At 41.9% G+C, this 22,958-nt stretch overlaps 1 protein-coding gene across 1 annotated transcript in view; it reads left to right on the plus strand.

Moving 5' to 3' along the window:
- The first annotated feature begins 264 nt into the window (after window positions 1-264).
- The window catches only part of MINDY4B (MINDY family member 4B), a 47,684-nt gene continuing 24,990 nt past the window's right edge, over window positions 265-22,958 (plus strand). The window contains 11 exon segments of the mRNA XM_043492612.1: window positions 265-378; window positions 1,725-1,836; window positions 2,349-2,525; window positions 8,057-8,144; window positions 8,147-8,175; window positions 14,166-14,260; window positions 17,631-17,796; window positions 18,246-18,311; window positions 18,948-19,018; window positions 19,891-19,963; window positions 22,114-22,287. Of these exon segments, the coding sequence (XP_043348547.1) occupies window positions 266-378; window positions 1,725-1,836; window positions 2,349-2,525; window positions 8,057-8,144; window positions 8,147-8,175; window positions 14,166-14,260; window positions 17,631-17,796; window positions 18,246-18,311; window positions 18,948-19,018; window positions 19,891-19,963; window positions 22,114-22,287 (1,164 nt within the window). The 5' untranslated portion in view covers window position 265.

Here is a 22,958-nt window from a genome sequence, read left to right on the forward strand (position 1 = left end):
CAGATTTCTCTGAAACAGATATGTAATTGCAGTTTGCTTTTGTATAAATCTGTGTCTTGGATTAAACATTCATGCTGTATATACAGTGAGCAGAAAAAAACAGACTATGTTCAACTCTAATAAAAGTTGAATCAGGATCTGACGGTATGAGCTAGGACACTTCATATAGGCATATGTGCCAAGAGGGTCAGTTCTCTTTTAGATACAAGGGAGTTTATATCCTGATTTTTAATGTTTACATCTCTTACTTTTGTGCAGACTACAGATGGACAAGGAGGCATCCAATGGTGAACACAGCTTACAACAAATGGAACTAGCTGAGATATCCAGCAAAATTTCAAATCGAGATAAATGGAGAGAAATTTTTAGTTGCCAGGGGTAAGATTTTTACTCTGCTTTGTTCTCAAATATTCTTACAACCAGATAGTCTTTTGTTAGGGGTTTTACAAATTTAAATGTTTTATTTCTATGTCTGCATTCTCAAATGTATTTTCAAAATGCAACTATAATTCCTTGGATTTAAGCTTTTCTTCCCCACTGGTCAAAGAAAACTGTACTAGGTTAATACTGTGTTTATTTTTTTCAGCTGAGTTTTATTTTCACTTGCAGGTTGGGAATCAATAATACAGTTCACCAGGTAACTGTTTTTCTCAAAGGTAATATTTTTGTATTTGTCTGCCCTTTTTTGTAATTGCTTCAGTAGGCAATCGCATTTAAAGATTACTCATGTAACATGTAGCACATTAGATGCTCGTATTCTCTTAAGAAAATAATAATCAAACTGTAAAAAAGTCTGTTTTAGCAATTTCTGCTTATACATTTTTCCTTTGAGAAGCAAGCCTTCATATATTTGGAAGAGAAATTTTCATAATCAGGTTCAAAGTAACAGAAGAATCTAGAATAATAAACTTTTTTGTCTAAAAGTCAAGAGTTTCTTGGTCAATTTTAAAGCATAGGAAAGAAGACACAGTGTTCAGAAATACAAAATGTATGTATTACTCCAAACCTTAAATTGAAAGATGTCAAAGTTTAGTCATAGATTATATATTTTTGTACTGTAGTCATTAGAATGTGCTGAAGTTACTGGCAACCATTGATAAAAAAAATAAAAAGTCAAACAGACAAGTAAACTGCGTATTAAGCAATTTAAAACAATAAATATGTACAGATAACTCTTTCACCTCATTAATATTTAGGATAATACAATCATTTCTGGATATAAAACCAATATATGACTTTCAATATCATGCATGTTTAAAATAAACTAACTTGAAATTAAAGGCATCACCTTTATTGAAGTGTGTTCTTAAATGGCTTCCTGAACAAATTTGTTCTAAAGCAGAAATAGCTCTGGATTTTTTTAATAATTATCTTCATTATTGTTCATGTCCTAATACGGACTGTGAAATAATTTAAACTCTTTAGAAATCCTATTCAAAACTAAGTGTATAAGGAAGGAAGACAAAATAAAAATACATATTAGATAAATAACATTTTGTAGGTGGGAGGGTTGAAAAAACATTCACGGTGCTGATGTGACAGCTTTGGTTTTTTGTTTGCAATAAAGCTTCTCTTCCAGTAGTTGCCTATGACTCAGATGATTTATTCACTAGATAAGAAAGAGATCTTCTCCTGTTCTCTGGTAATCCAGACAGCTAGGTAGGCAGTTCTCTTCTCCAAGGTTCAGCTGTCACTGGGTAACTTCTCCTGTAACTGCTCTCATTACACTGGCAAACTATGGACATCGGTCCAAAAGTGCAGCAAGTCAAAAGACGAGTAGATTCAAAATTAAGTTATACTGAAATACTGCAGGAAGAGGTAAAGAAAAGCCAAATAGTAAGTAGAAAAGTATTTGTTTTATTCCTTTCCCAACCCCAAAAATAGAAATGCCCTACCTTGTTGGGAATTTGACTCTTGAAAGTGATTTTATGTGTGTTAGTTACCACAATGCAATGAACAGAAAATTTTAGGAATTATGTGGCTTGAAACAGCCTTTAGAAAGAAAACTATACAGTTATTACAAAACCTGCACCATTTGAGCAGTGTTGCAGAATTACATGTCAGTCTGTCTCTTTAAATATATTACTGTATTATTTCAAACCTAGAACATCAGTGTACTGATCATTTTATAGTTTCCTTTTAACTATCTGGAATTATGTGACAAAGAATATCTATTCTTATTCTTTTACCACTTTTTAAAATAACTTTAACTTCATCATGTCCATGTTGTTATGGAAAAAGGACGCTGGGGGGTGGGGGGAGGAAATAACTTAGTAGGACCAAGCATAGCTAGCTTCTAACTCCTGCGGCTGAAAGAATATACAAGTCCTGTTCATTTCTCTCTATAGAAATACCAAGACAATCATAAATCTGATTATGACAACAAGGATGGAACAGAAGCATCTCAGTTTAGAAGTTCCAAAAAACAGGGACAGTTTCTATCCACTATCCCTTTTTCAATCCCCAAACCGCTTACAGTCTCTTCAAACCTGGGCGGCCTGCCTATCTCCCTAGAAATGGCAATGGTAAGCATATCTTGTCAATTAAGCATGAGCTGTAATTTAACCTCACCAAATAAAGAAAGACCTTGGAATTTATCTGGTGTTATATGAGGATTAGATTATTATTGGATTCAAGGGTGTAGTTTGTTGGTATTGATAAAAGAAGAATATAAATTTTATTTATTTATTTATTTATTATGCCTTTAAAGAACAGTTACTGTACAAGCCACAAAACTGATATAATACATTTAGTAGGTACTATGACAAATAATAAAGAATAATGTTTCTTTGCTATTTGGTATTTTTGTTGCCTAGTGCAGTGGTGCTTAAAATTTTCCAGGCCCCCCCTCCCTCCCATTACCAGCAATGGGATTTGTCTACACACACACCCCTCCATTACTGCACAGCCAAAGCTTACTCAGCAGCAGAGCTTGAGCTGAAGATGGAGCTGGAGGCAGAACTGGGGATGGGAGAAGAGCTGGAGCAAGAGGCAGAGCCAGGCTGGGGCCCAAGCAGGAGGCGCAGTGGAGCTGCAGCTGGGCTCAGAGCTAGTCTTGGGACGGAGTGGAGCTGTGACTGGGGTCGGAGCTCACGTGGGGGCAGAGAGGGAGTGAGGATGGAGCTGGACCTGGAGGTGGAGCAGGACTGGGAGCTGAACAGGGTTGGAGGTAGAGCTGGTGTGAGGATGGAGCGAGGCTGGAAGCATGGAACTCCCTCCCTACTCCCCGAGGAGGCTGGCTCCAGCCCCATGTGCCCCCTAAATGTTCCTCCACGTTCCCCTGGGAGGGAACTCCACACTTTGAGAACCACTGGCCTACGTGTCAGAACACTGGTCATAAATTCAGGAGATTAGGTTAACATTTTTCCCATATCCAAAAGGCTAGTTTTTTAAGTCACTAAATATTTTGGGGCATGATCCTGCCAGTCCTTCAAATGCAGAGTCTCCAATGGCTTCAATGGGATTTTTACAGATGGGGAACTTGCAGAATTGGTCTTTGATGCCTACAGGCTGTAAGGATCAATACAAATCCCAGTTATCTATTAATGTACAACACCCATGTAACATAAAGCTCAGGCATTTAACACAAAGGGTAAAATTCTGACAAGAGAACTGCATTGTGAGCACACACAAAACAGAGACAGGTTTCAGAGTAGCAGTCGTGTTAGTCTGTATCCGCAAAAAGAAAAGGAGTACTTGTGGCACCTTAGAGACTAACAAATTTATTTGAGCATAAGCTTTCGTGAGCTACAGCTCACTTCATCGAATGTAGCTCACGGAAGCTTATGCTCAAATACATTTGTTAGTCTCTAAGATGCCACAAGTACTCCTTTTCTTTTTACAAAATAGAGAGTAAGGGTCAAGTCCTGCAAAGACTCATGTATATGAATGACATTGCTTACATGAGTAGTCACACTGACTTCAAATGAATCTCTCCACACTGGATAAAACAGCCTGTGTGCATAAATCATTCCATCTCTGACGTGGAGTAGCTTAAGCAGAGGCTGTGCACAGAGGGACCCATGATGTTTGCCCAGGAACACCCTACTCTGACTGGTATGGAGAACATGCTCTCTTTTGGATAAACCAAGCTCCTTTTTTCTATGCCACGCTCTCATGAGGTGAACACCACAGGCAGGTGTTCCCATTAAGTGTTTTCTGACTAGAAGTGCAGCACAATAAGTGATTGGTGCATAGTGGCTTTTTATCCATTTTGAATGGGCAAACACGTATATACATTGCTTCACTCATGTGAGTAGGACTAAAGGGATGAAAGCGTTCCACTAGTGAGAGTGAGTAGCCACACCAGTTCTATGCTTGGCCTTACACAGGAGATTTCCCAAGCTGCCAGTTAAGCCAGTTTTATGGCCCCTTTGCATCTCTGGGGTGAAGTCCTGGCCGCATTTAATTCAATGGGATTTTTACCACTGACTTCAGTGGGTCCAGAATTTCATTCCTGGAATTACACAAAAGAGCAACAGCAAATCTGAAAAAGTGGATTCCTTTTAACTAGGTGCTATAACCTAAAATTAATAATTCAACCTAGAGCTACATTTTATTGTAATTGAGACCTGAAATAAGTCATCATGACTAACCAAAAATGCTTCCTTTCCTTTCATGTCACAGGACCTGCTTCTCACAAAGGGTACATCTATATTTGAGCTGGGAAGTGCAATTCCCACTTGCATAGATGTACCCATGCTAGTTCTGCTCAAGCTTGCACCTAAAAATAGCACAGTGTCAATGGTGGCGGCTCCCCCTCTCCCAAGTACAATCCCACCTAGCCCTTTGGGTACATACTCAGGCAGCTAGCCATGCCCCTGCCTCTGCCACCAGGGACACACTGCTATTTTTAGGCACAGGCACATGTAAACAAGCTGGGAATTACATCTCCTGGCTCAAACGTAGATGCACCCTATGACCACTTTACACTGCACTGGCAATATGAAGGAAGGTGCCTGAAAGTGAATGTAAATGTAATTTACTCCTACTTGAAGGCCCCTCTACATTGCCAAAGGTGTAAATTGGCTCTAGTGTAAATGAGAATCGGACCCATTCTATCTTTATTCATAGAATCATAGAATCATAGAATAATAGAATATCAGGGTTGGAAGGGACCCCAGAAGGTCATCTAGTCCAACCCCCTGCTCAAAGCAGGACCAAGTCCCAGTTAAATCATCCCAGCCAGGGCTTTGTCAAGCCTGACCTTAAAAACCTCTAAGGAAGGAGATTCTACCACCTCCCTAGGTAACGCATTCCAGTGTTTCACCACCCTCTTAGTGAAAAAGTTTTTCCTAATATCCAATCTAAACCTCCCCCATTGCAACTTGAGACCATTACTCCTCGTTCTGTCATCTGCTACCATTGAGAACAGTCTAGAGCCATCCTCTTTGAAACCCCCTTTCAGGTAGTTGAAAGCAGCTATCAAATCCCCCCTCATTCTTCTCTTCTGCAGACTAAACAATCCCAGCTCCCTCAGCCTCTCCTCATAAGTCATGTGCTCTAGACCCCTAATCATTTTCGTTGCCCTTCGTTGTACTCTTTCCAATTTATCCACATCCTTCCTGTAGTGTGGGGCCCAAAACTGGACACAGTACTCCAGATGAGGCCTCACCAGTGTCGAATAGAGGGGAACGATCACGTCCCTCGATCTGCTCGCTATGCCCCTACTTATACATCCCAAAATGCCATTGGCCTTCTTGGCAACAAGGGCACACTGCTGACTCATATCCAGCTTCTCGTCCACTGTCACCCCGAGGTCCTTTTCCGCAGAACTGCTGCCGAGCCATTCGGTCCCTAGTCTGTAGCGGTGCATTGGATTCTTCCATCCTAAGTGCAGGACCCTGCACTTATCCTTATTGAACCTCATTAGATTTCTTTTGGCCCAATCCTCCAATTTGTCTAGGTCCTTCTGTATCCTATCCCTCCCCTCCAGCGTATCTACCACTCCTCCCAGTTTAGTATCATCCGCAAATTTGCTGAGAGTGCAATCCACACCATCCTCCAGATCATTTATGAAGATATTGAACAAAACGGGCCCCAGGACCGACCCCTGGGGCACTCCACTTGACACCGGCTGCCAACTAGACATGGAGCCATTGATCACTACCCGTTGAGCCCGACAATCTAGCCAGCTTTCTACCCACCTTATAGTGCATTCATCCGGCCCATACTTCCTTAACTTGCTGACAAGAATGCTGTGGGAGACCGTGTCAAAAGCTTTGCTAAAGTCAAGAAACAATACATCCACTGCTTTCCCTTCATCCACAGAACCAGTAATCTCATCATAAAAGGCGATTAGATTAGTCAGGCATGACCTTCCCTTGGTGAATCCATGCTGACTGTTCCTGATCACTTTCCTCTCCTCTAAGTGCTTCAGGATTGATTCTTTGAGGACCTGCTCCATGATTTTTCCAGGGACTGAGGTGAGGCTGACTGGCCTGTAGTTCCCAGGATCCTCCTTCTTCCCTTTTTTAAAGATGGGCACTACATTAGCCTTTTTCCAGTCATCCGGGACTTCCCCCGTTCGCCACGAGTTTTCAAAGATAATGGCCAAGGGCTCTGCAATCACAGCCGCCAATTCCTTCAGCACTCTCGGATGCAATTCGTCCGGCCCCATGGACTTGTGCACGTCCAGCTTTTCTAAATAGTCCCTAACCACCTCTATCTCTACAGAGGGCTGGCCATCTCTTCCCCATTTTGTGTTGCCCAGCACAGCAGTCTGGGAGCTGACCTTGTTAGTGAAAACAGAGGCAAAAAAAGCATTGAGTACATTAGCTTTTTCCACATCCTCTGTCACTAGCTTGCCTCCCTCATTCAGTAAGGGGCCCACACTTTCCTTGGCTTTCTTCTTGTTGCCAACATACCTGAAGAAACCCTTCTTGTTACTCTTGACATCTCTTGCTAGCTGCAGCTCCAGGTGCGATTTGGCCCTCCTGATATCTTTCCTACATGCCCGAGCAATATTTTTATACTCTTCCCTGGTCATATGTCCAACCTTCCACTTCTTGTAAGCTTCTTTTTATGTTTAAGATCCGCTAGGATTTCACCATTAAGCCAAGCTGGTCGCCTGCCATATTTACTATTCTTTCGACTCATCGGGATGGTTTGTCCCTGTAACCTCAACAGGGATTCCTTGAAATACAGCCAGCTCTCCTGGACTCCCTTCCCTTTCATGTTAGTCCCCCAGGGGATCCTGGCCATCTGTTCCCTGAGGGAGTCAAAGTCTGCTTTCCTGAAGTCCAGGGTCCGTATCCTGCTGCTTACCTTTCTTCCCTGCGTCAGGATCCTGAACTCAACCAACTCATGGTCACTGCCTCCCAGATTCCCATCCACTTTTGCTTCCCCCACTAATTCTACCCGGTTTGTGAGCAGCAGGTCAAGAAAAGCGCTCCCCCTAGTTGGCTCCCCTAGCACTTGCACCAGGAAATTGTCCCCTACGCTTTCCAAAAACTTCCTGGATTGTCTATGCACCGCTGTATTGCTCTCCCAGCAGATATCAGGAAAATTAAAGTCACCCATGAGAATCAGGGCATGCGATCTAGTAGCTTCCGTGAGTTGCCGGAAGAAAGCCTCATCCACCTCATCCCCCTGGTCCGGTGGTCTATAGCAGACTCCCACCATGACATCACTCTTGTTGCACACACTTCTAAACTTAATCCAGAGACACTCAGGTTTTTCCACAGTTTCGTACCGGAGCTCTGAGCAGTCATACTGCTCCCTTACATACAGTGCTACTCCCCCACCTTTTCTGCCCTGCCTGTCCTTCCTGAACAGTTTATAACCATCCATGACTGTACTCCAGTCATGTGAGTTATCCCACCAAGTCTCTGTTATTCCAATCACGTCATAATTCCTTGACATCACCAGGACCTCCAGTTCTCCCTGCTTGTTTCCAAGGCTTTGTGCATTTGTATATAAGCACTTGAGATAACCTGTTGATCGCCCCTCATTCCCAGTATGAGGCAGGAGCCCTCCCCTCTCAGACATTCCTGCCTGTGCTTCCTCCCGGTATCCCGCTTTCCCACTTACCTCAGGACATTCCTCTCATGTTAAGGGGCTCCGAAAGATGTTATTTGGAAACACATTCCATGTCTTCAGCTATGAATGGAAAAAATCATGTTTCAAGTTCCACGCTCCATATTCTGACTATCCTATGCTTTGGAGGCAGAAAAGGTAAATTTTTATATGTAATGACTGACCATGTATTTTCAGTATCACAGAGTGAACTGCTGGGATTTGCAAATGTACTCTAATTTTACTGGACTCTAATTCTGCATAATCACACCTGAACACTGTGCTCTGTTCCAGTCATCTAAATACCAGAAATATGGACAAATTCAAATGTGCTCAGAGGTGATAATTATGGGTCTGGAGAGAATGATTTAAGAGGAGAGATTACAAGAGTTGAATATATTGCATGGCTAAGCAATGACTGAGGGGGGACAAAGCAGTCTGCAAATATCTAAAGGCTATAAATACCAAAAAGAGAGAGGATTTATTTATAATAATACTAGAAGTAATGGGCTGAAATAGAGTTTGAGACATTTCTGTACTTTTCCCCTTTCATGCCTTTGGTAGACTCTTTAATTTAGAGATTTCCAGGAGATTTGTAATGAAGTGCTCTATTCTTCCTTTAGGCAGTGAAACTGCACACAGGAATCTAATCATTTAGAGAACTCTTCAGTTTTCTCCCCTATCTAGCAGTGGGATTTTCCTTCCTGTTTCTTTTGTCTTGCTTCTTCAAGGTTTTGGTTTTTTCTGTAATAACTGTCCAGATATGATTACTATTGCTCTTATTTTGTTTGTATTGTTATTTTGTACTGATTTACCAGCTCTGTTTTGCTGGTATTCAGATCCCTCTGTTCATTTACCGTCTTCTATTTATAAAACTTGTTTCTTCAATTCAGTCCCTTCAGATTTCCTCATCCAGTCCCCTCTCTAAACAGTTTTTCTCATGATTTCTGTCATTCCCTAGTCCATACAGTCAATCCTGAGGTCTGTATTTACAACTTCTTTTAAACATTTTAATCATCCTTTAAATAGCCGTACACTATTTTTGTTGGTTTTCTTCATGAAATGCACAGTAGAGGACTTCAAATCATATGCATGCTCCCCAATATTTTCTCCAATGGCAATTCAAAATATGTCCCATAAGGGAAGCCCTAACATGTTTCTAGATCCACATAAGGAACAAATGTGATAACATTTCACTTTAATCCAGCAGGCATGTACCAAAGTTTGAAAACATGAGCAGTCCCAATGTAACTTCAATTTAATTACTAAGGTGCTTAAAAACAGGTTTCAGAGTAGCAGCCATGTTAGTCTGTATCCGCAAAAAGAACAGGAGTACTTGTGGCACCTTAGAGACGAACAAATTTATTTGAGCATAAGCTTTTGTGGACTACCGCCCACTTCATCAGATGCATAGAATGGAACATAGAGTAAGAAGAAATATATATACATACAGATAAGTTGGAAGTTGCCATACAAACAGTGAGAGGCTAATTAGTTAAGATGAGCTATTATCAGCAGGAGAAAAAAACTTTTGTAGTGATAATCAAGATGGCCCATTTAGACAGTTGACAAGAAGGTGAGAGGATACTTAACTTTAGGGCAATAGATTCAATATGTGTAATGACCCAGCCAATCCCAGTCTATATACAAACCCAAGTTAATGGTATCTAGTTTGCATATTAATTCAAGCTCAGCAGTTTCTCGCTGGAGTCTGTTTTTGAAGCTTTTCTGTTGCAAAATTGCCACCCTTAAATCTTGTACTGAGTGGTCAGAGAGGCTGAAGTGTACTCCTACCGGTTTTTGAATGTTATGATTTCTGATGTCAGATTTGTGTCCATTTATTCTTTTGCATCGAGATTGTCCGGTTTGGCCAATGTACATGGCAAAGGGGCCCTGCTAGCACATTATGGCATATATCACATTGGTAGATGTGCAGGTGAACGAGCCCCTGATGGTGTGGCTGATGTGATTAGGTCCTATGATGGTGTCACTTGAATAAATATGTGGACAGAGTTGGCATCAGGCTTTGTTGCAAGGATAGGTTCCTGGGTAGTGTTTTTGTTGTGTGGTGTGTGGTTGCTGGAAAGTATTTGCTTCAGTTTGGGCGGCTGTCTGTAAGCGAGGACTGGTCTGTCTCCCAAGATCTGTGAGAGTGAGGGATCATTTTTCAGAATAGGTTGTAAATCTGTGATGATGCGCTGGAGAGGTTTTACTTGGGGGCTGAAGGTGAGAGCTAGTAGTGTTCTGTTATTTTCTTTGTTGGGCCTGTCCTGTAGTAGATGACTTCTGGGTACTCTTCGGGCTCTGTCAATCTGTTTTTTCACTTCAGCAGGTGGGTATTGTAGTTTTAAGAATGCTTGATAGAGATCTTGAAGGTGTTTGTCTCTGTCTGAGGGATTGGAGCAAATGCGGTTGTATCTTAGAGCTTGGCTGTAGACAATGGATCGTGTGGTGTGTCCTGGATGGAAGCTGGAGGCATGTAGGTAAGTATAGCAGTTAGTAGGTTTCCGGTATAGGGTGGTGTTTATGTGATCATCGCTTATTAGTACAGTAGTGTCCAGGAAATGGACTGCTTGTGTGGATTGGTCTAGGCTGAGGTTGATGGTGGGATGGAAATTGTTGAAATCATGGTGGAATTCCTCAAGGGCTTCTTTTCCATGGGTCCAGATGATAAAGATGTCATCAATGTGGCACAAGTAGAGTAGGGGTGTTCTATGCATCCGATGAAGTGGGCTGTAGCCCATGAAAGCTTATGCTCTAATAAATTTGTTAGTCTCTAAGGTGCCACATGTACTCCTGTTCTTTTTAAGGTGCTTAAAGTTACACACATGCTAAGTGCTTTGCTGGCCAGGGCCTTAAAAGAAAAGCAAGACGACTGCAGTAAGCAATTAATGTTGTGAATGTCCACAATCCACTATTTATGTAAAAAGAAAAGGAGTACTTGTGGCATCTTAGAGACTAACAAATTTATTTGAGCATAAGCTTTCGTGAGCTACAGCTCACTTCATCAGATACATTTGGTGGAAAATACAGAGGGAAGATTGATATACACACACAGAGAACATGAAACAATGGGTTTATCATACACACTGTAAGGAGAGTGATCGCTTAAAATAAGCCATCACCAGCAGCAGGGGGGAAAAAGGAGGAAAACCTTTCATGGTGACAAGCAAGGTAGGCTATTTCCAGCAGTTAACAAGAATATCTGAGGAACAGTGGGGGGTGGGGTGGGGGGGAGAAATAACATGGGGAAATAGTTTTACTTTGTGTAATGACTCATCCATTCCCAGTCTCTATTCAAGCCTAAATTAATTGTATCCAGTTTTCAAATTAATTCCAATTCAGCAGTTTCTCGTTGGAGTCTGTGGTACCCATCGCAGTGCCGCTGATTTGAAGGTATACATTGTCCCCAAATGTGAAATAGTATATGGGTGATGACAAAGTCACAAAGTTCAGCCACCAGGTTAGCCGTGACATTATCGGGGATACTGTTCCTGACGGCTTGTAGTCCATCTTTGTGTGGAATGTTGGTGCAGAGGGCTTCTACATCCATAGTGGTTAGATGGTGTTTTTAGGAAGATCACCAATGGATTGTAGTTTCCTAAGGAAGTCAGTTGGTGATCTTCCTAAAAACACCATCCTAGCCACTATGGATGTGGAAGCCCTCTACACCAACATTCCACACAAAGATGGACTACAAGCCATCAGGAACAGTATCCCCGATAATGTCACAGCTAACCTGGTGGCTGAACTTTGTGACTTTGTCCTCACCCATAACTATTTCACATTTGGGGACAATGTATACCTTCAAATCAGCGGCACTGCAATGGGTACCCGCATGGCCCCACAGTATGCCAACATTTTTATGGTTGACTTAGAACAACGCTTCCTCAGCTCTCGTCTCCTAATGCCCCTACTCTACTTGCGCTACATTGATGACATCTTCATCATCTGGACCCATGGAAAAGAAGCCCTTGAGGAATTCCACCAGGATTTCAACAATTTCCATCCCACCATCAACCTCAGCCTGGACCAGTCCACACAAGAGATCCACTTCCTGGACATTACGGTGCTAAAAAGCGATGGTCACATAAACACCACCCTATATCGGAAACTTACTGACCGCTATTCCTACCTACATGCTTCTAGCTTTCATCCAGATCATACCACACGATCCATTGTCTACAGCCAAGCTCTACGATATAACCGCATTTGCTCCAACCCCTCAGACAGAGACACCTACAAGATCTCTATCATGCATTCCTACAACTACAATACCCACCTGCTGAAGTGAAGAAACAGATTGACAGAGCCAGAAGAGTACCCAGAAGTCATCTACTACAGGACAGGCCCAACAAAGAAAATAACAGAACTCCACTAGCCATCACCTTCAGCCCCCAACTAAAACCTCTCCAACGCATCATCAAGGATCTACAACCTATCCTGAAGGACGACCCATCACTCTTACAGATCTTGGGAGACAGGCCAGTCCTTGCTTACAGACAGCCCCCCAATCTGAAGCAAATACTCACCAGCAACCACACACCACACAACAGAACCACTAACCCAGGAACCTATCCTTGCAACAAAGCCCGTTGCCAACTCTGTCCACATATCTATTCAGGGGATACCATCATAGGGCCTAATCACATCAGCCACACTATCAGAGGCTCGTTCACCTGCGCATCTACCAATGTGATATATGCCATCATGTGCCAGCAATGCCCTTCTGCCATGTACATTAGCCAAACTGGACAGTCTCTACGTAAAAGAATAAATGGACACAAATCAGACGTCAAGAATTATAACATTCAAAAACCAGTTGGAGAACACTTCAATCTCTCTGGTCACTCAATTACAGACCTGAGAGTGGCTATTCTTCACCAAAAAAGCTTCAAAAACAGACTCCAACGAGAGACTGCTGAATTGGAATTAATTTGAAAACTGGATACAATTAATTTAGGCTTGAATAGAGACTGGGAATGGATGAGTCATTACACAAAGTAAAACTATTTCCCCATGTTATTTCTCCCGCCCACCCCACCCCCGACTGTTCCTCAGATATTCTTGTTAACTGCTGGAAATAGCCTACCTTGCTTGTCACCATGAAAGGTTTTCCTCCTTTCCCCCCCCCTGCTGTTGGTGATGGCTTATCTTAAGTGATCACTCTCCTTACAGTGTGTATGATAATCCCATTGTTTCATGTTCTCTGTGTGTGTATATCAATCTCCCCTCTGTATTTTCCACCAAATGCATCTGATGAAGTGAGCTGTAGCTCACGAAAGCTTATGCTCAAATAAATTTGTTAGTCTCTAAGGTGCCACAAGTACTCCTTTTCTTTTTGCGAATACAGACTAACACGGCTGCTACTCTGAACCCTGTCACTATTTATGTAGCAATTCTTTCTAGCAATTCCATTTAACCTCACTGAAATACTTTTAGCAAAGTCCGGCCAAAACTTTCTAATCTTGAAGGGTCTGTTATTGCTTAATTTATTAATTTAGGCCTTAGTTGGACTTTGCAATGAGCCCTGGGTCAGGAGCTATTTGTGTTACTCTAGAAGCAGATCAGGAATCAGATTGCAATTTAGAGAATTTGGTCCCTCTGGTGCTCTGGGAGTCTGTTGGGGATGGGGAGAAAGTAGCCAGATGCGACCTGAACCTGTCCTATATCTAGAGCAGACTGCTGTGCTAGCTACTCAAAGCTCCACCCACGCTCTGCCTCTGCCTGTTCACTGCACAGGATGACAAGTAGTGGCTGGGCAGCAGCTGCTCTCTCCCCATGTTGCACCATACAGATAGCTGTAGCCAGCATAAAGGAGTAAAGGGGACATCTTCCCAGCATAGGCATCTAGCAGGGTCAAAATTGTGCCCTTTCTTGGATAGTGATTTCCTATTTTTAGGCTCATAAGCCCTCTCTCTACTTACTTTTCCATTTATCTCCAGAGCTGTCAGTAGCATGGTGGCCATTTTGAAGTCTCAGACAGGCTAGACAAATTACTGACACTGGTACTTGAAAGCTAAAACTTTGGTCAGAGACAGCTGGAATTAGCATAAAGTCCACATAGCGCACTGTAGTTTGGTTCCACTAGTATATGGGGCAGTGGGTTGGTCTTTTACGGTTTTTTTAACTCTCTGAAATTTTTCTAGGGGGGAGCAAGAGCAATTCTGATGGCTGTACAGGTGTACATCATTAAATACTACTTGGTCATAAGAAATAGAGAGGAAAATATTCTCCTCCAAGGGTAAGAAAATGTACTTTCCCACAAAAAAATACGAATTACTTAAATTATTTGAACATAAACAGAAAGAATAGTGTTGACCTATGTGTTATACAGAGACAAAGTCTACTCTCCGTTATGCTTCTGCAAATCCAAGCGTGAAGAGCAGAATCTGGTCCATTTGCTATAGATTTTTCTCTCAGAAATCTTTTAGTTTTATGGCCAAGGGACTTGCTTGTTTGGCCCATTTTGAGTTGTGGTGACCAGAACTTATGGACAATTTCCATGCTGCATGGCCGGCCTTTGTACTGGCAACTGAAATTAAAAGCCTCCCCTGATCTCAAGCACATTCTTTGTCAGTGTTTGAAAGGAGAAGGCAGGGGTCAGCAGTCATTGCAAAGGACACCAAAGTGGTAATGCTAAAACGAATAGCAGCCGTGTTAGTCTGTATTCGCAAAAAGAAAAGGAGTACTTGTGACACCTTAGAGACTAACAAATTTATTAGAGCATAAGCTTTCGTGAGCGACAGCTCACTTCATCGGATGCATTTGAAAATGCATCCGATGAAGTGAGCTGTAGCTCACGAAAGCTTATGCTCTAATAAATTTGTTAGTCTCTAAGGTGCCACAAGTACTCCTTTTCTTTTTGCTAAAATGAATGAAAGCCCTGAAAACACAGATGCTATCCCTCTCTGCATGTGTAGTCCTTCTTAATGATAACAAATGCATGTGCTGACTGCACTGTTTGGTAAAGAGCCAGATTTGGGGTTTAGGCTGGCTAATTGGCTGAATATATTGTAATAGGAATTCACCGGTGTTTTAAAGGAAAAAATTTAACCGTTTGTGCTGCAGCTCCTTTCTTAGCAAATCCTTCCAGTTTCCACTGTGATATCTTCCTTGACGAATCCAAAATCTGAGTAACCACATAGGTCTAGATTTTCATCTGGTGTAAACCGGCATAACTCTACACTAGCTGAGGCTGTGACACATGGAGTTCATGAGCCTGATTCTCTCCTCACACTGGTGTAAATCAGGAGGACCTCCATTGAAATCAATAGAGTTACAATGGTGTAAAGGAGCTGAGAACCAGGCTATCTGGGTTGACAAGTATTTCACTATGATAGCCACAAAACCACTAAATCGGGATTGGGCAAAATACGGCCCACGGGCCGCACCCAGCCCATAAGGCCTTTTAATTTGTCCTCGAGCTCCTGTCAGGGAGTGGGGTCAAGGGCTTGACCTGCTCCAGCCTAGGAGCTGGGTCAAGGGCTTGCCATTCGGCTCCCGGAAGCAGCAGCATGTCCCCCCTCCAGCTCCTACATGTAGGGGCAGCCGGGGGCTCACCACACGCTGCCCCCGCCCCAAGCATGGCCAGTGGGAGCTGCAGAGGCAGCACCTGCAGATGGGGCAGAGTCCAGAACTGCATGGCCAGCGCCACGCCTCCATGTAGGAGCCATCCGTGGGCATGCTGCTGCTTCTGGGAGCTGCGGGGGGTGGCACCTGCAGATGGGGCAGCGTGCAGAGCCACCTGGCCACACCACCACGTATGAGCCAAAGGAGGGACATGCCACTGCTTTCGGGAGCTGCTTGAGGTAAGCGCTGCCTGGAGCCTGCAATCCTGAGCCCCATCCCTGATCCCCCTACCAGCCTCCGAACCCCTCAGGCCCAGCCCGGAGCACCCTCCTGTACCCCGAACCCCTCATCTCCAGCCTTATCCCAGAGCCCACACTCCCAGCCGGAGCCCTCAGCCCTCACCCTGCACCCCAGTCCCCGCCCCAGCCCGGAGCCCCCTCCCACACCCTGAACTCATCATTTCTGGCCCCATCCCAGAGCCTACACCCCCAGCCAAAGGCCTCATCCCCTCCCACACCCCAACCCCCAGTTTGCAGCATTCGTGGCCCACCATACAATTTTTATACCCAGCAGTGTCCTGCAGGCCAAAAACTTTGCCTACCCCTGCACTAAATACTATTTGAAAATAACTCCATCGCTCATATAATGTGTTATTTAGAAAGTAAGTCAACAAGAATATGGTCAAACCAAGGGCCCAATCCTTTTCCTGATGAACCAAAAAACCCCATTGCTGTCAATGGGACCAGGCCCTAATTCTTTATAGGTTATGCCATGCAGCACTGAAACCCCCAAAAAGCAGCCCAAGGTTCAGAGGGATCAGGCAGGATTTAACAGGAACTTGCTTAGCCCTAGTTCAGGTGATAGGGCAAAGAGGGTAATCAGGATAGCTCTGTAAAGCTGCACTTGCTATAAAGGCAGATCTTCCTTTCTCTAAAAAGAAAAGGAGTACTTGTGGCACCTTAGAGACTAACAAATTTATTAGAGCATAAGCTTTCGTGAGCTACAGCTCACTTCATCGATGAAGTGCGAATACAGACTAACACGGCTGCTACTCTGAAACCTTCCTTTCTCTGGCAGTGATAGTCTCCATTAGCACCCTCAGAGAAACCAAAGGAGAGAGACAAAAACATGAGCAAAGATCTAACAGAGACTTTTAAACCCCTCTCAGTGAGGCTTGGAGGGGAGCTAATATACTAAAATTGAGTGGGAATGCATCCAAAGGGCTGGAAGCCAGTGTGGCAAGGTCCTCCCTCTCAGAACTCCTGAAACCTCTTTCAGCCATGCTCCCCATCCCCCTTTAACAGCGGCAGATAACCATGCAGGAGCTAATACAGCTGCTAATAGCACTAACTTACACTGTGACATGGACAGCCAATGGCAGCATGAATCTAGGGAGAGGAAGAGGCAGTGCTGCAGAGAAGCAGGTACCTCATGGCTATCGTTTTCATACTCTGGCCTCCTCCAACCCTCTAAGCTCATCCCCATGAGAGGATCATTTGCCAGAAACACTTCAAGGTCCTCTGGCCTCTTCTCACAGGTTTTACTGTGGGGATAGAATTTGATTGTCAACTAAGGCCGATCTATGTACATATTTTATTGTGTCAGGGATCAGGTTATTACATGATAGTATCCTGACCATGTCATAACACATCGTGATCTCCCCTATGCAGACAGAGGCAACCCAGGTTAGAGAATGAATATTAGAACCCTAACCTTCATTGAACTGTATCATAATTCTGTAGCATGCTTATAAAATGGTTCTAACACAGGAAAGACCAAATCATGTCGGAAAACAGGGCACTTGTTTATAATAATAAGAAAACCCTTCAACACCATAATGTTTGTAACAACCTTGGCTACCCTCAGGCACAGGCCTGATTCAGCAAACAATCACCAGCAGTTGGTGTAGCTGCGCTTGTGCCTGTCCTTTAGCTCATTTGATACAAAGCCCAGTATGGCACTGTCTATGTTTAGAATTTTCCTGTGGTAGGTTCATCGGCCATTGCCACGCCTTTCATATTCTTTTGTGTCCTGCATTACAGTTTATGTGAAATAAGCCAAACAGAACAAGAAAACGCTCTTGCAGAATCTCTGGGAGATATTCTGTGGACTGCAGGGGAACGTCGGAAAGCCACTGTATGTCTCGTCACCACTGATACTTATTTTACATCCAATATAGACTACAAAATAGATAACTTGACTGAAAGAGTAAGTAAGAAGATACAGTACCTTTTATAAACAAGATTTTCAAAAAAAGTGGGTTTTTTTAAAGACAAATATAAAATATCATAAACCCATGCCCTACCGTATGATACATTATAAATTATAAGCACTTTAAGATCCATGTCACAGCTGGAGCTCTGAAAGGTATTTCTATCTCTTTATAAAGGCTTTATATGAATCCAGAGGCTATAATTATTTTTGATTAACAACTATGATTTCTCCCACCCTCCTAAAAGGGCAAACAAGTTAACTTTGTAACTATTTATTTATTTATCCTGTATATAATTGAATGCCTTAGTTCAGGCAGAGTCAGATTAGATTCCTATATTATTCTTTTGTTTGTCTGAAAGAAATACAACAGTGGGTTGAAAACTCTCTTTTGGATATAATTAATGTCTTCTGTTCTATTTTTTTCTTATGTTCCTCACTTACAGCTCCAGCTGTTTGAATTTTTTGAGAAAGAAGCAGCTCAGAAATTTATCTGTGATCATATACAATGTGTAAGTGAGGAATAAGCAATTTCTTATGTTGAGTTATTTTGCTGCTTCCCACCCATTCTATTTCTTGTACAAAAACTGATCTTGCTTATAACATCATATTTAATGTGATCTTCAGAAACCTAAAGAACATGTCATGAATCATTTCTGATTTTCACTACAGGAAATTAGAACAATACATTACGTGGCTTGATCCTGCTCTCAGTGAAAGTAATGGGAGTTTGGCCAGTGACTTCAATGGGATCAGGATACTCCACTCTATATAATCAGGAGCTAAATTTTATGTTAATGAAAAAGTGGTTTGTAAAAATACAAAAAAATTGTAAAGTCACTAAAATCATTTGTTAAAATCTGCATACAAAGAAAACAACAAATAGGACTGTAGTTTGTTCTATGAAATAATAGAAATGATATGAAATTCTATCACCCCTTTTGACCTGATCCTACTGTGATTAATAAGTCAGTGGCAAAGCTCCCATTGACTGCAGTAGCAGCTCATGCATTTGGTCCAGTATTTTCATCTAAGATTGTAGCAAAAGGTGCAAGGAATACAAATCTGAAAAGTTAACAGAAGGGTTATCTCAACCAATCATGGGTTAATTCCATGCCATAATTCCTTCTTTCTTGTTTTTTTATCAGTTCAAAGGTGAAGGAAGCCATGGTGTGATCTTATTCCTGTACAGCTTGCTTTTCTCTAGGACATTGGAAAGGTAAATTATGTCTTTTTTTAAAACCTTCTATACACGTTTAGTAATATCATATGAAGTGGTCTCTTTCCTTATGACACTGGGAGGAATTAGGAGAGGGAAGTCAAATTATACCTAAACTGTACCAACTCTTATCACATAGATAGTGGTGATAGTGACTGAAAGTCAACGGGACATAGACACCTAAATCACTAAGGGGTTTGTATACATTCAAAAATTATCACTCTTAACTATACTAATATAGGTAAGTGGCACAACCTCTATCCCCAACCTAAGAATGGATGCAATTGTATTGGTGTAAAGGTGCTTTATACTGGTATAGTTATTCCAATGTAGGATAGGGAATAAATTGTATTGATATAAGGCACTTTTATACCAATATTACTGCATCCATACCAGAGTTGTATCAGTATTTTAGTTTTAAAAAATTATACCCCTAACCAAAATAGAGATAGCCATGCAAAATAGGTGTGTAAACCAGATCTTAGGCACTTTTCAAAATGTTACACACTAACATTTCAGTTCAATTCCTAAAGATAGGTATTAGAATTGTTAATAATAGTTACCAGAAAATGCTAGAGATCACCCGGAACCAAACCTTGTGAACCAAACATACATACATTTTGGGAAAGTTTGGGTCTGGATCTAAATTTGAATTTCGCATCTCAGATCCAACTCAAATAAAAGTTAAACCTGAGTTTATAAATAAAAGTATAGCTCAATCACTACTGCCATGCCTGTAATAAAGAAAAACAAAAGAACCTTGAGGAATATATTACATACTTTAATTTTTCTTGACAATCATACACTGATGTACAGAGTCATTCCTATCATTCAGCTGACACCACAATAATACTTTGTTTTTGGTTGCACAGGCTCCAAAAAAACCTCGACTTCACAACATCTCATCTGTTACAATTCAGTCTTGGAAACTTCATCTGTAGACAGGTAGGACGATGTGATTTTTTCCTAAATGGTTCTTGTAAAATATGTGTAATCGGTTTACCTAATATTCACAATTGTTAATAAGACCCACCTAAAAGTAGATGGTTCCACTTCCAAATATGGTCAAAAGGTATTTCTGACACTTTAGAATCGTGCTCTCCTAATTGACTGTCTTAACATTGGTGTATGCATTTTAGGTCAATTTCCATTATTGCTTCTAGTCTTTTCAATTTCAGGAAGAATCCATCAAGGTCTTCCCAATTACAAAAATATTTTTATGATTTCTTACTTTCCAATTAAAATATAAAAAAGAACATCTGTACACAAACTCTAGATGTCCTGGCCACAACTAAACTTGTAGTCACAAAAAATATCACCACACACCAAAATACAATGAGAAAACAGAACAAACCAGGCAACAAAGAGTAGGCCCAGTAGATATCCCCACCGCACTCAAAAGCCATTTGCGTCACCTTCTACACATCTCCTATCAAACAGATGATTTTTACTGTTCATGGTTCATACACCTACCATAGCTGACTGCTGGTCTCCCAGAATTTGAATCACTAATGTTACCCATGATGAAGATGATTTCCTACATCATTTGGTGGCTGAGGTAGAAAAACAGTCGTAACTTTTACTATGTTTTGCTAAAAGGCAAATGTTAGGCCATAAAGGGTTATGGGACAGATCCTCATTCAATGGATGTAACATGAGTTTCCACCAGCTAAGGATCTGGCACCTATTATTTGCAGAGAAGAAAAGCAGATTACTGTGTGCTGGATGTCTATATCCAGAAATGACAATGAGGATTGAGAGCCATCATTATGGTTTTTACTGTCGCAAATGCTGTGTTTTATTGCCAAGGGCATTGCTGGGCTGTGTAAAGCTTCAGGCATTCTCCTGACATCTGCTATGGTGGCTTCATTAGGTATTTTTCCACCTCTGAAAATTATGTGGCTTTGGGGGCAAAAGATCATAAAAACAGGAAATTAAGTCTAAAAACATGCAAAATTAAAAAGGTTCACATGATAGTGGGCTTGTTTTAGTTTGGTATTTTTTCAAAAATAGGGCCAGTTTTGGATTTTTGACAAAATGCAAAAATGCTCACATGGCAAGCATTACAAATGTAAATGCAAATATTTTCCCGCTTCTAGTTACTTGAATCAAAAGGCATCAGAAGGTACAGATCGCCTACCTGGGTCTATCTTCAAGGCACACTAAAGGATAATACAGAAGTACAAGCAGGTGTTAGGGGGAAGCGAATAGATATATGTGCTTGTGCCGCATAAAATAAGCCTCAGTTATTCAGGGATGCTGAAACAGTTTTTATAGTGGAGGTGCTGAGAGCCCATTGAACCAAACTGTAAACCCTGTACATAATGGAAACCACTTCAAGCCAGGGAGTGCTGCAGCACCCCTAGTTTCAGCACCTATGCAATTATTTGTAGGAGACATCAGTGACAAGCAAGATTTAAGTGCCTAGGGTTCAGAATCATAGCAATTGCTTTTCCTCTCTGAGGACGCTTGCAAAACAAGTGGAAATAAGAAGAGAACAGAAGTTGTCTTTAATAGCAAGCACATCCTGGCGAAGTAATGGATGGCAACCTGTTGTAAGCAGAAGTCTGAGTTTGGTTTTGCTGCCTGTCCATATTTTCATTAATTAATATAATGAATCCATCCTCACATTCCCATAGACACAATGGAGTTTTTACTACTGATTATACAGTTTTGAAACTTCCATCAACACAAGCATGGTCTAGCAGAATGAGCCTGGGTTCGGAGGCCAAGCTTCTGAGTTCTAGTCCTGGCTATGCCACTGACTCACGATGTGGCCATGGGAAAGTCGTTTAACCTCTCTGCTTCAGTTTCCCCATCTGTAAAATGGAGTTCATAATACTTATCTTTGTCATAGGGAAGTGATGTCTGGAAGGCCCTATGTAATGGCAAGTATTATTATTGGCATGTAGATACCAGGGTGACAGGTGTCTTGAAAATGCCTAAGACGGATGTGTATGAAATCATGCTTTTGTGCCACTTACTCTATATAGAGAAAAAAAAGGAGCTATAGGAAAGATGAACAGCAAGCAATTCTAGAGCGTAGTTTCTGCTCCACTGCCTAAAAGTGTAATTGTAGGTCATTTCCCCTCTAGGCAATTCTCAACGTCATTTTAACAGGCAGAGCAAGTCCACATGTATTTAATGGGTTCCAGAAATTTGACAGTAAAGGTGGAGTGCAAGAACTATTGCATGGAGTCCTGGCCCGCAGTGATGTGGGCTATTTACACTGGAACAAGGAGGAAGTGGAGCGTTACAGACCCCTCCAGGTGAGAGCGTATGCAAATCACTGAGCTGCACTGACACTCCTATGCTCAGATCCCCTGGCTTTAGATTATTACAGTGAGTGCACTATATGTCATCAGCTTTCCCCTTAAATTTCATTTAGCCTCTGTAGACTGGGAGCTTATCTTCACTGGAAAATAAAGCGTGTTCTTAATTTGAGTTAGGTAACTCAAGATAAAATACTAATGAAGACAAATCATGTGAAACCTACAAACAGTCTTAGAAAGGTTCCTGTTGGGCAATATACTGAAAGCACAACGGTTACTGAGGGTGGGGGCCACATCATGGCATTGGAAAAAGGCAGTGGAATAAGGGAATAGGCAATAAGTGATGAAGTAAAGAGTCTGAAGGCTGGGTAATTACAGGGTTTTTGTCTCAATGCCACCCTGCCATGCAGTTAAAATGTGCCAACAGTGACACACACAAAACTAGCATAAAAACAGATCATAGGCACATAATCTGAGTGTAGCTGGGTAGAAAGTAGGTGGAGTCAGTGGGAGGAGGGACAGGGGGAAAAGGAGGATCATGCAAAGAAAACATGGAAATACATTTGTAGAAAGCCATCTGAACTAATGCTGACAATGTCTGCATTAAGCCAAAATGCAGCCAGGCCCAGTTAGCCAGGTCTACACACACACATTCTCATTGTATAAGT

Source organism: Dermochelys coriacea, chromosome 9 (genome assembly GCF_009764565.3).
Source record: "Dermochelys coriacea isolate rDerCor1 chromosome 9, rDerCor1.pri.v4, whole genome shotgun sequence".
Classification (NCBI taxonomy): domain Eukaryota; kingdom Metazoa; phylum Chordata; order Testudines; family Dermochelyidae; genus Dermochelys; species Dermochelys coriacea.